General features: G+C 36.1%; 1 protein-coding gene across 1 annotated transcript; it reads left to right on the top strand.

Annotated features, from left to right (window-relative positions):
• Nucleotides 1-13,319: 13,319 nt before the first annotated feature.
• On the top strand, nt 13,320-17,170 carry LOC149811632 (28 kDa ribonucleoprotein, chloroplastic-like). Its single transcript, XM_089993397.1, has 4 exons — nt 13,320-13,921; nt 14,105-14,206; nt 16,463-16,744; nt 16,834-17,170. Exons 1-4 carry the CDS (start codon nt 13,406-13,408, stop codon nt 16,897-16,899), a joined length of 966 nt encoding a protein of 321 aa, XP_089849523.1. The 5' UTR covers nt 13,320-13,405; the 3' UTR covers nt 16,900-17,170.
• Nucleotides 17,171-17,770: the final 600 nt, after the last annotated feature.

The following is a 17,770-nucleotide window of genomic DNA, read 5'->3' as shown; positions in this document are numbered from 1 at the left end:
GTAAAATGGTCTTAACAAAGTTGGGTATTTATGATTTTTGACATGGAAAGAATAGCAAAAATTGTAAGGCATTTCAAAAAATGTGTCAAATTATCCATATAGTACGATCATTTTTCGAATTAAGAAACTATATAAGTCAATTTGAGTCGAATACTGGTTGTTCATTTTCGACTTGTCAAGCCATTTAACAAGTTCAAAATAGCTTTTAACAAGCTAAACATGAGCCAAGCCACAAGCTGCTCATCATGTTTCACAACCCTACTCCAACAAGACTTTAGACCACATAAAAGTAGGGGTTTCAACTGGCAGGGTTTGACCAACACTGAGCTGGGACAAACCCTATGGGGTTAGGGTTTGATGACAAAGAAAGAAGTCATATTAGAAATTGGGATGGATTCAAAGGGTTTAATTAGATGGAGTTGGGTGTGGTTTGTGAAATTTCATATCAAACCCGAGTTCAACTTGAGTTTTGATTTTTTCAGAATAAAAAGGATAGAAAAATATTATTTTATCAAGTATAATCTGGGTCTGGTTCATGTAATCTTTATAAGACCCAAGTATGGTTTTTCTCATGACAAACATGATCAAGCCCGTCTCTGAGCCTGATACATGCACTTCAAAGTCAGATCCAAGTTCAGACTCACCTAGGTCCAAACCAGATCTGACCTGTTGATACCCTTACTTACCAGGCCATCAGAGCAACCAACACACAAGAATTGGTCTGAAGTCGACGGGTGTGTTTGATTGATTATCCAAGATTGGATGAAACAACAAAACACAACATACAAAACACATGTTATGCCTATTCTATAACAACTATCCTACATCCAATGTTTGTTTTGATTGGACAAGAAGTAGTGTTCCTTGTCAGGCATTTGATTTTCACGTTGTGTGGACAACTTGGACACACAGATAATGAGTGAGATAACTGTGTTTTGAATTGTATGACTCGATCCACCCCATCATATGAGTGTTTTAACATGTTTATTATGGATTTTAGCCCTGTATATGGATCTCATATTAGATCTAAATATCAAAAAATGTTTAAAATTTGGTAATTTTCAATGTCATATTGGATCTAATTATGAAAGCTTATCGAAAAATTATGGATTTTATCCTTGAATATGGATTTCAAACTAGATCCAAGTACCAAAAAATGTTTAAATTTTAGGTAATTTGAGAAAAAATAAAAATTCATATTTTTATATATAAATGCAAAAACCATAAATAAATCATAAAACCCTAAAATGCAAGAAAATAAATTATAAATAAACCAAAAAATCCTAAACTATAAGAAAAATAAACCATAAATAAACCATAAAATTAAATATAAAAAGCCCTAATTCAAGCCCTAATAAAAAAACAACCATAATCAATACAAGAAAATCCCTAATCAAATTAGCTATAAGAAGCCCTAATTAAAAAAAAATATTGATTCAAAGCCCTAATAACAGAAAATCAAAGAAAAAAGCCCTAATCAAATCAAATTAAGCACCAAAAGCCTTAATTTAAAATATTTGATTCAAAGCTCTAATAAAAGAAAATCAAAGAAAAAAAGTCCTAATCAAAGAAAATCAAAGAAGAAAAAAACAACTCAAAGAATAAAAATCCATAATCAAATCAAAGAAAACCTTAGTCAAACTAAATATAAAAACAGAAAATGACCTTACTGTACGGTAAAAATGATGCATTTTTCTAAAAACCCCATAATTTGCTAAATTTGGCTGATAACCAAAATTGCAAATAGCCATCTTCGTTAAGACCTTTTCACCCTTTTCATATGCAAAACTCATGAAGTTTGTGCAATATATCACTCTGCTCGTCAGTATCGCAAACTCTTACTTAAAAGAAGGTCTACATGTTTTTTTTTGTGAACCTCATAAAGCACACACAAAAATTATGTTAGTTATGTTGTCTTCTCTATTAATCATAAAACAACAAATAACTTAGTAAAATCTCATATTTTATACCAAAGTCGTGGGATACTGTGTGAACCTTCTTTCTCCTTTCATTAACCGTCGCTTAAATATATGTTCACATATATTTTTTTGTGGCCTTCATGAAGCACGCAAAAATGAGTTATGTGAACCTCCTTATGATCATAACTTCGCAAATACCTTAGCAAAATCGCATATAAAATATGATTTTCTTTTTTGTTGTTTTTCATAGTGTAAAAAGCGATTCTCTGTACCCCATGTCACATTTTCTAGGGTTTTTTTTTTGTGGTCCCCAACTTGCTTGATCTTCTACAAAGAAATCTAGTGACTTTTTTTATAACTATTTTTGGCTATTTTTTCGGTGTTTCATCGGCTACACTTCAGCGTTGTATTCCGAAGAATAGGGATGGCAATGGACCGGGGGAAAGCGGGGCCCGCCCCGTCTTGTCCCGTTTGGACCGGGGATGAAGGGTATGAAATGAGGATGAAGGCGGGGACGAAGGTTAAAATCCATCCCCGTTCGGGGATGGAGGTGGGGATGGACTTACACTTTTCCCCACCCCGCCCCATCCCCGCCACGATCCCCGCCCTGCCCCATCCCCAGTCCTTCTAAAGGATGTCAATAGACTACGGGGAAATGAGGCCCCACCCTGCCTCATCCCTGTTTGAACCGGGGATGGAGGACATGAAACGGGGATGAAGGCAGGGGTGGAGGTTAAAATCCATCGATCACCGTGCGAGAATGGAGGCGGGGATGGAGGTTCTAATCTTGAGACGGGGCGGGGGTGGAGACCCTATCCCCTGCCCCCGCCCCGGTCCATTGCCATCCCTACCACCGAGGTTGCGGCTCTGGTTAGGTGAAAATGTGAGTTTCATACAAACAACATACATATATAAGCATATTGTTTTATTTTCATTTTGAACTTTTTTTTTTTAGCAAAAATGAGCATCATCTAGGCCGATGCACATTTGTGTGTGGTTATTTGTTTGTCTTGTATTTTATTTAATTTTTGGTGTTTCTATATTGGTGTAATGAGGCTAGGGTTGACTGTATCGGTGTAATGCGTATTTGTTTTTTGCATAGGTATTTAATGATATTTTATGTCTTCCATGTATATCTTAGGTGGTTTGTGATGACTAGTTATAAATCATACCGAAAATGTCGCAACAAAAAATTATTTAAACACTCATCCCCAGCATTGACGAACAAAACTACACAAAAACTAAGAGTTAATTCAATAAAAATTCAGCAAACAAGAATTGAAATAAACTAAACACACTAACTACACTAGAGGACGAAATAGTAAACCAAACTAAGTACTGTGTAACAAGAAAGAAACTCAATAACAAGCTATGAAATAAATTACGCAACTAATCAATTATGTGAAACAAATATGAAACTAATACACAAGATACGTGGAATAACGAGTACTTGGAAGACAACCAAAGCAACTTAACTGAAATAAACTAAATAACAATTATAAAACAACTATCTACCAAAAATAAATCAAATCACTTCAGCATGAATAAGCAAACCTGGAAATAAATCAATCAATCTATCAATGTAAAAAAAATCGATTAATGGGCTAAACACGATGTAAATAACATGTGAACTGCATGTAACTATAAAGGCAGTCTAACTGTCCATGAATAGAACTACCCAAATTAATAAATTTACTTCAAGAACAAAAAGGAACAAAAAAACATAAACAAATATAAACCAAGATATAGACCCAAGGGATTCCAACTTAATCTAATCTTATAGTAAACAAAACCAATTTAATTGCTATTGATTCTAGCTATATGAAAGAACCTATAACTAATTCAAAACTAGTGAAAATGGAACCCCGTTCTTAACATGATTAAAAAAACGTTGATACTAAATCATCCAGCTACTTAACAAGGTTTTCAATGAGACTAATAAACAAACCAAACATGCAGCATCATGGGGTCACATTTTATCTAATTAAAAATCAAGCTGACTATTTTTAACAACTAACACTAACTGAATGGCTTAAATTATATCAAAACAAATAAAATGCAAAAAAACATTGTACTACGCCACTTCAAGGAAAGCTATTTTGTTTTTTCAATTTTTATTTTTAGCAAACTAACTAATTACTCGGTATTCTACCAGTAAATAAACAATTTAACTACAGAATATTATGACTATTAGGATACCTAAAAATATTATACTAACTTATTTAAACAGTGCAGACGTGTTACAGAGAATAATCTACAGCAAAAGCATGAAGTGAACGTCACGGTGTTCTGCGTTTTCTAATGGATTCAATTTGAACTGTGTCGTGTTCAGTACCAACTAATGATCAGATCCCTTAAGCATGACATATCGGATCGTTCCTTCCCACAAGTATTCTTGTAACAGTATGCACCACCATAAATTAATACAGCAACCTAACTACAAGAAGAGGGTAGCCTATAAAAAATTTAAACTATCTACAACGACTAAATCGAAATCGAACAAAACAAAAAAAGAAGATGAAGCATACTACTACGATGCATCTAAACTATATTTTTATATGATCAATGATGCAAATAACATTTAGATATGATATATGCTATGATGATGTAAAAAAATATCAAGAAATATTCATGCAATGTGTTATGCTATGCAAAACCTAAATCTATGGTGAAAAAGAGAGAGAAAGAAATGACCGGTCACGGATCGCCTTCGACGGACTGGTTGAGAGGAGAAAGTGGTCAATCCAGCTGCATACACGCCTCTTCGACGAAGAAAGTAAGAAAAGCCGATGAAGACGGGGTTTAGACGATTGATGAAATAAAGAATAAGAAGAGGAAGAAAAAGGAGAAATAGAAGGAGAAAAGAAATCAGCCAAAAATAAAGAAAAAGAAGGAAGAAGAGGAAGAAGGAAGGCAAGAAGGCTGCTGGAAAAAATGATTTCTCCAGCCCTCTTAATCCTATTTATAAGCCTAATTAGGTTAAAATCTAAAATTTCTAAAAAGGTTCGATAATTTTTTACTAATTTCCACAAGGGTTCTTCTATAGAAACATGTTTTTCAAAAGGATTTTTTTTTCAAAAACTAATTAACAATAATTAAGTAAGTCCTAATCTAACTAAATTATAAATTAGAAAAACTTTAACTAATAAAAATACCTAAAAACGCAGGGCCGAATCGAAAAATGTAATTTTTCTATAAATTCAATTTTGAAACAGATTCTCGAAAACAACGATAAAGATGAGTTTTTAATACGATTTTATCATGGATCATACATAAATAAAGATGAATAAAATGTAAATATGTATGCATGATCAACAAAGATATTTAGAAAGATGAAATCCTATTCTAAAACACGATACATTTGTTTTAAGCATGTTTTCATTATACAATTTCACATGGAATGCATAATCAAATCGAAAATAACTCCATGCAAGCATGGATAGTCATGCCAAACATTGTAATACATTCAATCATTCATATTACAATAATGTCAAACATGTACCTGCAACAAATACACTGCAATATCGCACTAACTACAACCATGATTAGCATGGTCTCCGAACTACAAAAATAAGAACACTTTTATTCTCATACATTCAAATCATGCTCAACATGATCTACAAACTCTAGCAAAATAATTCTAGATATCCACAACTAAGTGAGTGTGTGAGTAGGAAAATGTTGTATCTAAGAAAGTAAATAACATGTGATGCGCTTGCATCACTTACCACGGGTAGTTACCCGATTTTCATGCTTTTGCATTTGTATTTTTCTTGTTTCTTTTCGCATGACATTTTAAGCCGCATGTGATGCGTAGCATTAAGCATCACACATTTTACTCTGCTACGCACCTACAATGCACATTTATATAGGCAATATAATATAATTTTTAACATTTAGATTCCTATCATACAACATGAATAACATTCTAAAACTTTAGTTTAGGAATCCTACATTTTCGATACGACGAAAAGTAAAACGAAGCTTGAAGTCTTGAAAGTCCAATGCAAGTGCTACACGATGCAATCTACTCATCCCCCTCACAATGAAAGAGCGCTACAACTACACACATAACGACCAACTTATCTAGATACGATCTCACACATGAGCGATATAAATAAAAATGAACTTCGATAACCCGATTTGCGAAACCCTGAAGTGATACCCTAACAAGTCTAAAACAGATTCAACGACCGTGTGGTGTAGCTCCATGGGCTGCATGCTGCCTCGTGCATCACCCCAATGATGACACAACCAACAAGATAATCGATTTCAACTAAATATATACTCATTGGAACCAAAACCAACCCAAAGGAACAAAACAGGAACTAACAACACAAAGAATACCCCTGTTGTCTAGCAACAACAACCCTGCACAATTTCCAATGCTGAGAATCGACACACAAACGAGGCAACCTGGCCGAGCCCAACCCAAATCCAAGGGCTGGGGTGGATTTGACAACCATGCTGAGCTCGGCCTAAGCCAGTAGAGCCCGGGGTTGAGGTGGGCTCGGCAACCTGGTCAATCCCAACCTGAGCCTGAGCCTGACCCTGCCAAACAGAGGAAGGGAGAAAAGGGAGGCTAGAGAGCCAATGCCCTTCGATCAGTGTCAAAAGAGAGGAAAGACTGGGAGGAGGCCGAACCCCTCCCCTATCAAATGAGAAGAGAAAGAAAGCGAGGGGGGTGGGCTTTCATGAGCCCAACCCAGAGCAAGCGAGGGGGAGGGCAGCGACGCCCTCCCCTCTGCCGCAAATAATAGGAGAAGGAGAAGAGAGACGAGAAGAAAGAAGAAAGAAGATGAAGAAGAAGACAACAAAGAGGGGGGAAGAGATCACCTGAGAGGGCCGAACTGTAACACCCCAGAATCCCAGCTTGGAAAATCCTTTAGATTTTTAGGCTAAACTTTTTTTTTTAAAAATACATTGCTTAAGGCGGAAAAACCAAAAAGAAAAAAACAAGTGGAAACTCTAGGCGGGTTACAGAGGAAACATCAAGAAGAAACATTTTATTTATCATAGTTTACAAAATGATACAACATTTCCCTTTACAAAAGACAACTACCAAGATCTTCAATATTCTAGAGTATGGGTTCAGTCCTCCACCGCACATCGAGCTCCATCGCACCACGAGAAGTCACCACCTGTATCCCCATAAAACGGGGTTAGTACTCTTGCGAGCTGGTGAGAAATCATCCACGACAATCCATGTGCGCAAATAATAACATTTATAACAAGATATGCATCTAATAACATAATTAACTGAAGCAACAACACAAGAGAATATATCATGTCAGAACAAATAAAATATCACAAACAATGTATATGTACAAGTGAGCATATATGTGAATCGTAGTGAGACAATTAACATAATTGAAGTGATTAAATAAGTGTAATTGCAACAAGTAGAAAGGCAGTAAAGGAACAATGCTAAGTAATAAACAACAACGTCATGCACCAACATACTTAGGCAGGTACATCAATCATTTAAGCAAGTGAGCAAGGAAGGTGCAACTCTTGCATCATGATCAAAATAAGTAGTGCGATCGTGATCGAGCGACTAACATGATTAACATTAGCATTCAACAATGAATATTTCATTAATCATCTAACCAAAGGAAGACCTCTCTAAAATTATATCGCATGAGATATTCATAAGAAAGAAAGTACGAGTAACTGCACATTTCTGACATAAATGAGCTCAACTCACAAAGTGGGTCAATTGCCCACACTAACTCGCCACGGATTTTTTAGCATTCCACAAAGTCTCACTGACAAATAGACCCTTACAAGGTGCCTCAAGTCCCCTTTATACTTACGGGATAAATCGAGTGCCAAAGGTGAATCGTGTGATCAATGCAAACGTACATGAAATATAATCAAATATTCATTAAAGGCTAGGACACTTGAATTATCAACATGATTCATGCAATTACTCTAAGTTTGGTGACATGATGTGCAAGTGAAAATACTTATTCGTGTTATAACATTTATGTCACATTGTTCTCATGTAATGTGTAAGCGTACATAAATCAAAGCAATACGAGCATGATATCGCATGTTGGCTAATTCTAATTTGACTATATTAGATGATAAACAAGCTTAATTAAGTCGTTTGAGTTTAGTGACTTAGTGTCTCAAATGGGCTACACTCAACTCGGCCTCAAAAGGAGAGAGATTTAAAACAAGTTAAAAGAAAATCATGACTTCCTATAATAACAGAAAGATTGATGTTTTTGAGATATTTAGGCAAAGATTCATCCCTAACCCTAAACACAAAAGTTGTAGAATTATCTCTTATCTTTTCACAGAATTAAATCAATCGAATTTTCATTGAGGGAGTTGGGAAAAATCCCAAAAATACGGGACGCTGTCCAGGGCATTTTGGACTGAACATGGACTAACAAAAATCCAATTTTTCTATATTTTGACAAAGGATTTGGAGGATTCTTCAGACCGAATCAGGAAAAGTCTTCAACTACAAAGTTGGTGGACTCTATCTTGGCTTTTTAAAATGTCTAAGAACACAGAAATCCAACCTGTATCCAAGGTGATACAGTCGATTTATCAGAGGTATCTCTGACAACTTTAGATTCAGGAAAGAATCAATGCATGCAAAAACCATATTTTTGGCAAAGATTTTAGACGACCATACGGACCGAATCAGGCCAAACTTTTAACTACAAAGTTAGAGGTCTGAGTCTGATTTTTCCAGAATGTCTAAGAACATCAAAATCGGACTTGTATCCAGAGCGATACAATAGATTTATCAGAGGTGTCTCTGACAACTCTAGATTCGGGAAAGAATCAATGCATGCAAAAACCATATTTTTGACAGAGATTGTAGAAGATTCTACGGACCGAATCAGGCTAAACCTTTAACTACAAAGTTAGAGGTCTGAGTCTGATCTTTCCAAAATATTCAAGAACACCAAAATTGGACTTGTATCCAAAGTGATACAGTCGATTTATCAGAGGTGTCTCTCACAACTCTAGATTCGGGAAACTCATTTTGACAAAATACATATATATATTTTTTTGAAACATAAGTGTGTGCAAGTGATGCATCTCACATAAGTGTTATGAACTAAATATAAGAAATAACACATAAATCTAATACATATGCAACTCACACCCATGCATTTGGGAAATCCGGTTTCATGAAGGAAGAAGATATCATCACATATATTTCTTTGAAACGAAAACAAAGGATTTGCAAATGAAAGATGGAAGAAAACTCACCCTCGATGCTACCGAAACAATGAAGGGATCTCCTCTTGCTTGGGCATGTAAGATGGAGTCCCACGTGGTACCCAACCCTACATACTAGCAAGGTGAAGAGAAGGAAGGTCGGCTATGGTGGGAGTTCCACGATTTTGGGGGAGAGAGAGGAGGTAGAGAGAAAGAAGAGGAGAGTGACTTTCTCTCTCTTCTCAAAGGTTAAATATGCTAAGGTTTTAAGTGGATGACTGAGATTAAAAGTTAAAAATGAATGGCTAGGATGTATGTCTCACCCTTCTAGGTAAGGACATACTTGTAATATTTTAGTTCTACTTTTCCAGCACCAATAGGCTTATTTTGTTTGAATTTCTCTGAAAACCTTTCAAAAATGCCATCGCCCAGCTGGTCAACCCTTGACCAACTGGTCCACCAAGGCCAAACACGTTCGGAAAGGTGGTCGACCAAGGGCTTAGGTCGCCCTCTCCCTAGTCGGACCTACGATCAACCTAAATAATAAATATTATTAAAATTTATTTACACACTCAAATTCAACCAAAATTTTAAGATAAATTCTTGTTTAAATTCCCAATTGCAACTAAATTTTCAAATCATATTTTTATATTTTCATCACTTACAAAAATTGCTCCCGTTAAGACCCGTATTCCCATATTCTATCGATATATGCTTTCCAGTAATTCATATGAAATAACGAGGTTTTTTCCTCGTTTGGGTCTCAAATTCAAGGATTGACTAATCATATATATATATATATATATATATATATATATATATATATATATATTATGAATTTAATTTAAGGTTCTCAAAAATTAATGTATTATAGATTGCTTTCAATCATGTCGTACATCTTACTTACGCGATTTAGGGTCTCGTATACCCATACTTATATACATATACATATATATAATGCATAACTATATGCGAAAACCTCATAATTAACACAAGCCATTTACCATCACTGAATCACATCATACATTGCATTTTCTCAGAAAAATCTCGGGTCTTACACGAACGTAGAGTGGGGGTCGCCAGCGTTGGGTGACGAGAATACGGTGAGCGGGAGAGAGGGCTCACCCAAGAGAAAAGGGCGACAGAGGGAGAATGAGCGAGGGAGGAGAAAGGGAGGTGGTCGACGAGGTCTCCAACGAGCTGCAGGCTAGAGCTCGTAGGTCGGATAGGCGGGGAGCTGTTGGATGGTGGGTCACCAGAGAGCGGGGGCGGAGAAGGCGAGCAACGCGGGGGCGATCGACGAAAGAGGGGAGAGACAGAGTGAGAGAGAGCAAGGGGAGGAAAGAATTTTGCGTCCTATTTGGCCGTTTTATATCGAAAAGTAGCAACAGAAACATTCCATCTCAAACATCGATGGAGTAGCGACGAAAAAAATTTGTCGCTCATCCGTCGTGAAGTTGCGACAGAATGTTTCCGTCGCTAATCCATCACTAATTAGAGATAGTTTTTTAGACAATTTTTTTCATCGCTAATTTCGTAACTAATTCCAACTTTAGGGACGACTAGTTTTCTCTAGCTAATCCATCATAAATTTGTGACAAATTATTTTCGTCGTAAATTTTCGTCGCTAATTAACGTTTTTCTTGTAGTGATAGATGATGTGGGTGTAGGCTTCCTAGATACAAACTTCTCAGTCATCAAATTATGTCAAACTCTGCAAACTCAACACTAAGAAATACTAAAAAACACATAATTTAACCTTTAACACTAAAGTATACATGAGCTTCAAGCCTTTACATGAAAGTGTTCATAATCATCAAACAATGTTTGAATGTAGTCAAGAAAAGTTAAATTAATAAATATGCTTAAAAGTCATGAAATAATGTTTAATGGTATCAAATAAAAAAAATTGCAATGCCTCTAATACTGCTATAGTTTACCGAAAGACTCATAAAAAGAGGTAGAAGAGAGAATATGCAGCAACTTAAGAAAAAGGGTTAACAAAAAACTCATCGAAAATATTATGCTTACCAAAAAACTCGCCAAAGATGATTTTGGAAAACTCAACAATAAAGTACCACCGATGAATAGGTTGTCGAAAAAAAGTGGCCAAAAATAGTTGTCAAAAAAGTCAATTTCTTTTGTGAAAGATCAAGAAGGGGACTACAAGGAAACCCTAAAAGGGGACAACAATCACTTTTTATACCCTCGAAGAATCATATTTATTCTAATAGAAAACCACAAACATGAAAGAATATTACAAATTTAGATATGCGATTAAAGAAAGAAGAAAGGATGTTCACGAAACTTTGGTATAAAATATATGACTTTAATATAAATTATAATATTGTGCTAAGTTATTTACGAAGTTATGATCATAAGTAGGTTCACAAAACTTGTTTTTGCACGCTTTGTGAAGACCACAAAAAATATGTGTGAACATACATTTAAGTAAGTGTTAAAGAAAGAAGAAAGGAGGTTTGCACGATATCTTGCGACTTTGGTATAAAATATGTGATTTTACTAAGTTGTTTGTGATTTTATGTTTAACAGAGAAAACTGCATAAATAACATAATTTTTTGCGTTCTTCATGAGGTCTGCAAAAAAAAAAAAAACATTCAGACCACCTTTTAAGTGGGAGTTTGTGGTACCCAACGAGTGGAGCGATATATCACATGAACTTCACGAGTTTCGCATATGTGAAGGGTAAAAAGCTCCTAACAAAGTTGGCTATTTGCGGTTTTGGTCATCGATCAAATTTTAGCAAATTACAGAGCTTTTAGGGAAACACATCATGTTTACCGTACAATACGATTATTTTCTGATATAAAAAATCTTAATTAAAGAAATTTGATTTGAAGCTCTAATAACAAATCTTATTCAGAAAACTAAATAGAGATAGAAGAAAAATGAGAGAGAGAGAGAGAGAGAGAGAGGTACCCCCCCCACCTGAGTTGTTTTTTAAGCGGTGTACCCTGTGTTCCTATTTCCATCATAACATGGAGGGCGGTGAAACACGGTTCCACAGACTGCATCCAGGATTTTATGGCGACATCGTTCGTCACGTTTGTGGCATCCCGCACGATGCACAAAATACACTACCAAACACCCCTGAGGGGAACAACCGACCAAGTGGGTTCCCTTTGGACTCTCTCTCTCTCATATAAAGCAACTTGCCCTCTGTTATATAGATGTTTTAATCAATATCATATTAGATTTAATTATTAAAGTTTATCAAAAAATTATAGATTTTAGCCCTGAATATAAATATCAAATTGGATTCAAGTACCAAAAAAGATTTAAATTTTGGATAATTTGAGAAAAAAATAAGAATTCATATTTTTTATATAAAAATGCAAAAATCATAAATAAATCATAAAACCCTAAAATGCAATAAAATAAATCATAAATAAACCAAAAAATCCTAAACTACAAGAAAAATAAACCCTAACTAAACCATGAAATCAAAGAAATCATAAATAAAATATAAAATTAAATATAAAAATCTCTAATTCGAACCCTAATAAAAAAAATCAAAGAAACACAATCTTAGTTAAATACAAAAAAAGTTCTAATCAAATTAAATATAGGAAGCCCTAATTAAAGAAATTTGATTCAAAACCTTAATCAAAGAAAAAAATATTAATCATATCAAAGAAAAACCCTAATCAAATTAAATATCAAAAGCCCTAATTAAAGATATTTGATTTAAACCACTATTTAAAGAAAATCAAAGAAAAAAGGCCTTAATCAAATTAAATATCAAAAGCCTTAAATAAATATAAAGCCTTAATCAAACAAAAAAACCCTAATAAAAAAATCAAAGAAAGAAACTCTATTCAAATAAAAGAAAAACCTTAATTAAATTAAATATAAAAATCCTAATTAAAGAAATTTGATTCAAATGCCTAATAAAAACATTTCTTATTCAGAGAGCCAAGGAGAGAAGAAAAAGAAGAGAGAGAGTTGACTCCACGATTTTTTTTTTAAGCGGTGTACTCTGTGTTCTTGTTTCCAGTATAACAAGGGGGCACCGTCCAACGGACCGCGTCCAGGGTTTGATGACGACAACGTTTCTCGCGTCTGTGGCATCCAGAGAGACGCGCGGAACACGCTAACAAACACCCCCGAAGAGAACAACCGACGAAAAGGGTGCTCTCTCTCTCTCTCTCTCATAACTCATAAGGCAATCTGCCTTCTGTTTCACTCCTCCCTTATCCTATTCACTCCACTCCCTAAAATATCTCTCCTCCTCTCCCTTCCCACCTCCCTTTCTCCCTTCCTAAACATCACCACCATGTCTGCAACTTCAATCTTCAAATCCCTCTCTATGGCGGATGGGCGCCTAACCTCGCTCCCCACCATCTTAACCAACAAGAAAAACAACACCCCACTTCGTGTTTTCTCCTCTTCTCTCCGTTTTGACTCTCTTAAGGTGCATTTTTTCCTGCCCTCTTCGTTGGTTTCCTTCAAGGACAAGCAGAAACATGGAGTTGGGCTCGTTGCTAGGACCTCCGACTGGGCTCAGCAGGAGGAGGAGGAGCAGGACGGGGCCGCTCAGCTTGAGGAGGGATTCGAGTGGAGCGAAGAAGGGAAGGAGACGGAAGCGCGGGTTTCCGACCTGGAAGGCGAGAACGAAGCTGAGAGCGGCGAATTCGGAGCGGAGTCGGGTGAGGAAGGTGGGTATGAGGAGGAGTCCTACCAGGAGCCCCCAGAAGAGGCGAAGCTTTTCGTTGGAAACTTGCCGTATGATATGGACAGCGAGCAGCTGGCCCAGCTCTTCGATAAGGCCGGGATTGTGGAGGTTGCAGAGGTAAGTGTGTTGATCAATGGTTTTCTGGCGGGGTCGCGGTTTTCGACTGAATTACAATGTATTTTGATTAGTTCTCTCTTAAAAGGCAGATAAATGAATGAAGATGTTGGTGTCTCCATGATCGTTTAGTTTGTACATTACCAATTTCTGTTGGTAATTGTAGTTGTTTGTGTCATTCCATAGGTCATCTACAACAGAGAAACCGATCAGAGTCGTGGGTTCGGTTTCGTTACAATGAGCACAGTTGAAGAAGCAGAAAAAGCAGTAGAAATGCTTCACCGTTATGTAAGTTGATGGTTCATTCTTCCTTTGAACATGGTAATTTCAGTGGAGTATATTAGAAGCTCATGTTGGATGGTTTTTTAGCTATTATGAGTGTGTGTGTGTGTGTAATGTATGTTGGTCAGTGTCTTTTATGGAATGGAAATTACACATTTACATATGCCCATTCGTTTAGATTATTTTGAAAGTATGGAACTTGTAAAAGTTTTATGTAGTTTTTTCCCGAAATCTTACACTTATTGTAGTTAGTCTTCTGATTTCTATAGCGTGTAGACACATTTCTCTATTGGTTGTACGTTAACTGAAGTGAGCTTACAGTGACATGCTTTGTAGATTATGGGAAATTGGTTTGGTAACATGAAAACTTGTTTTTTTAAAATTTGAAGTGAACTTCAAGTTGTCTTCTTTGTTCGACGTTTAGTCATTTCATTGTTAGCAATATTGTGGAGTTCATCAATTTTTTCATGGATGAAAATCACGGCAAGATGGTTTATCATTTCACTCTGACTACTTTTTAGCTGTATTACCAATAATATATTTTCCCTTTCAACATAGAATCCATATTCAGCAACATCATAGGATGGATTAAGTTAACATGGATTTATGAATGTTGGCGTTTACAGTTTCCAGATTTTGATTTTGATTTTGATTTTGCTGCTGCTTATGATTTCATTTGTTTGTGTTTGGCCAGTGTACCCTCTGTTAATGCATTTGGCAGAAATATTGTATTTCATGACAATCTTTATCTGCCACTAAAATCTTACATTTGCTCTATATGACTGTAGTATTATCTTTTGTTACTTGCATTAATGGAATCATTGATCCTACTTTGCTTCACCGAATGGGGTATTAGATACTTAATTTTTCTTATGTACTAGTTCCAAGATGAGAAATAGGGAGACCCGACTCTCATATAACAAAGCTCTTTTGCTTAGGTAGTACTTTTTTATTTTTATTTTGTGCTTAATTCCTGCAGAGTAATTTGGAATCTTACAGTCTCAGAAGTATTTTCATAGAACTGTAAGATGACGATATGCATTTTCAGTTTTGACTTGGAGAAACACCAAAACTTTGCATTTAATCTTGTTACATGTTTATATTAATCTTAGTTTTACTTTTTGAAACTATTGGATTCATAATTTTCACATTCTTTTCGAATTTTTATTATCTAATCAATTTGTGGGACAACATTCTTCAGACACTGGGAAGTTTTGGTCCCCATTTGCATGTTGAGCTCTGATGCGTCAAGTTCTTTCTGTGTTACCTTGGACTGTTCAGTTTTCATGTATCATTTATAAAGATTATTCGAGGGAAACATATTTGCTAATTCAGACATGGTGATATCACTAAGCTTTTGGAATATTCTGTCCCAACTTTGCATGTTTCACTTGCAATCTGTCACTCTTCAGTTTGTGACATGAAGAATACACATCATTCCATATCATAAGTTAGTTGTTACTTTGCCTTTTTATGTGCTACATTGAAGCTCTTAGTGGGATTTCATTTCATTTTTTATGTTCTTTTACACATTTATGTGGTGTTTGGATATACCCACTAATCCAGAAAAATAGGATAAATTGGGATATTCTACTTTCTATACAATACATTCTCTGCTAGTTTCCGACAAGAGGGTGCATCTAAAAACCCAATATTGTCAGATATTCTGACTTGGTCATCTAATAGCTGATGACAGGTATTCTGAGTAGTAGACTGTAAATCAGCGTTTTTTGGTAAACAAGCATAAGCACCATCTTTCCAACAAGCGGTCACTTAATCTATTTGTGCATTTGAGCAAGGTCACATGTTGCAGAATTTTAGGTTTTTTATATGTTCTGATTTGGACAGAACTGGTGGCATTATCTTGACTGGTTAGGAAACTTAAGTTAAGGTCCTGGTCTAAGAATGGTATCATTAGTTGATGGTCTCCAAGCATCACCTTCGATAACTTCCCTGTAACTTTCTAGGGGTCTGTGAACGTTTTCTCTTTTGGTCCCTTTGATCTTTATTTCTTCCTATTAAATCAAAGTCATAGTGTTCAACATTGTACGATGTTGTTAGCTTCTTGGCCGTTGCCCTATATGTTGGACCTTGTAATTGATTCTCAAAATAGTTTGACGTGCTTAAGGGGAAGTAACTTGGCCATGTTTTATGTTAGTCCTTTTAGAATTTTTTTTTCCTGGAAGAAAATAAGGGTCATTGAAACAATTCAACTTTGAGATTTTATATGTTTACTGAGATTTGGGTTTTGCACTATAACAGGAACTCAGTGGGAGATTCTTGACAGTTAACAAGGCATCTCCTAGAGGATCCAGGGTGGAGCGTCCTCCTCGTGTGTTTGAACCTTCTTTCAGGGTATATGTTGGGAATCTGCCATGGCAAGTTGATGATGCACGCCTGGAACAAGTGTTTAGTGAACATGGAAAAGTTGTGGATGCAAGGGTTGTCTGTGACAGGGAGACCGGACGGTCACGTGGGTTTGGCTTTGTCACAATGTCATCAAAGGGTGAGCTTGATGATGCAATTGCAGCTCTTGATGGACAGGTGAACACACACTTGATGCATCCAAGAAAATTAGCAATTACCTCATCCCATCAACACTTAGTACTGAACTAGTTTTTGTTGCATGACAGATTCTGGATGGGAGAACCCTCAGAGTAAATGTTGCTGAAGAAAGGTCAAGGCGTGTCCCTGTTTGATCACAAAAAACACGTTTCTTTTTTTTGGATGTCCTGTAAGTCTCCATCCATCACATGGCTGTTCATTAATTTTCACCTTTTTTTTTTCTCCTTTTCTCCCCTCCCCATCTTTTGATTAGTTTTGTTAGTTTGCTTTAGTGATAGAGTTTCAGACCAGCGGTTGTACCGCTTAATAAGTTCAGTTCATTTTTCTTTCACTTTTATTTGTTATCTGCTTGTACTCTGGTATTTCTCTAAGTGGATTGCATGGTGATAAAGATTGATTCTAAAAGTTTTCACTATTATAAGCTGAAATGTGAGTGCTTGTCAATGGCTGTCCGCAAATGAGATAGCTGGATGGTTGGATCACACTATCATAAGTTCATAACCAAGGGGTCTTAGGTTCGAATGCCATGGGGGTTTTGCTCCAGCTTGCCCATCATAAAGGAGAAAGAAGAATAGGAGCTGGAAGTGAGATAGACTTTGGGATCTAGTTAGGAGATGCATGTTGACACCCGGTTTGATGGTATTTCTTATTTTCTCACTTGGTTGGCGGCATTCTAAATGGATTTGGACAATATGAAAACATCTCCTGTTTAGAGCCTGGGAGGGGAGAAACATCTTAATGTTGGGTAAAGAAAAATGATCCGATATCCTTTGCTTCGAGGTAAATGATTTGGATGTTCAGTAGAAATAGGTAGAAAGTGATGGAATAAATCATACTGTCATCATCTTAGAAAAGGTAATAGCAGGATGTAGTTTCCAGATTGTTCTTGCCCTCTTTGTGCTAGATAAATTTTGTAGAGAACAGATCAAGTACTTGGAAAAGTAATCGGGCCGGGTGGTTGCTGCCACGTGTCCTGGAGCCTACCTCACACTAAACGGAGGTCAG

The sequence above is a fragment of the Nuphar pumila genome, chromosome 17, assembly GCF_984573655.1.
Source record: "Nuphar pumila chromosome 17, dmNupPumi1.hap1.1, whole genome shotgun sequence".
Lineage (NCBI taxonomy): Eukaryota > Viridiplantae > Streptophyta > Magnoliopsida > Nymphaeales > Nymphaeaceae > Nuphar > Nuphar pumila.
The sequence above is the reverse complement of the archived record's forward strand: the minus strand, read 5'-3'. Positions and strand labels throughout refer to the sequence as shown.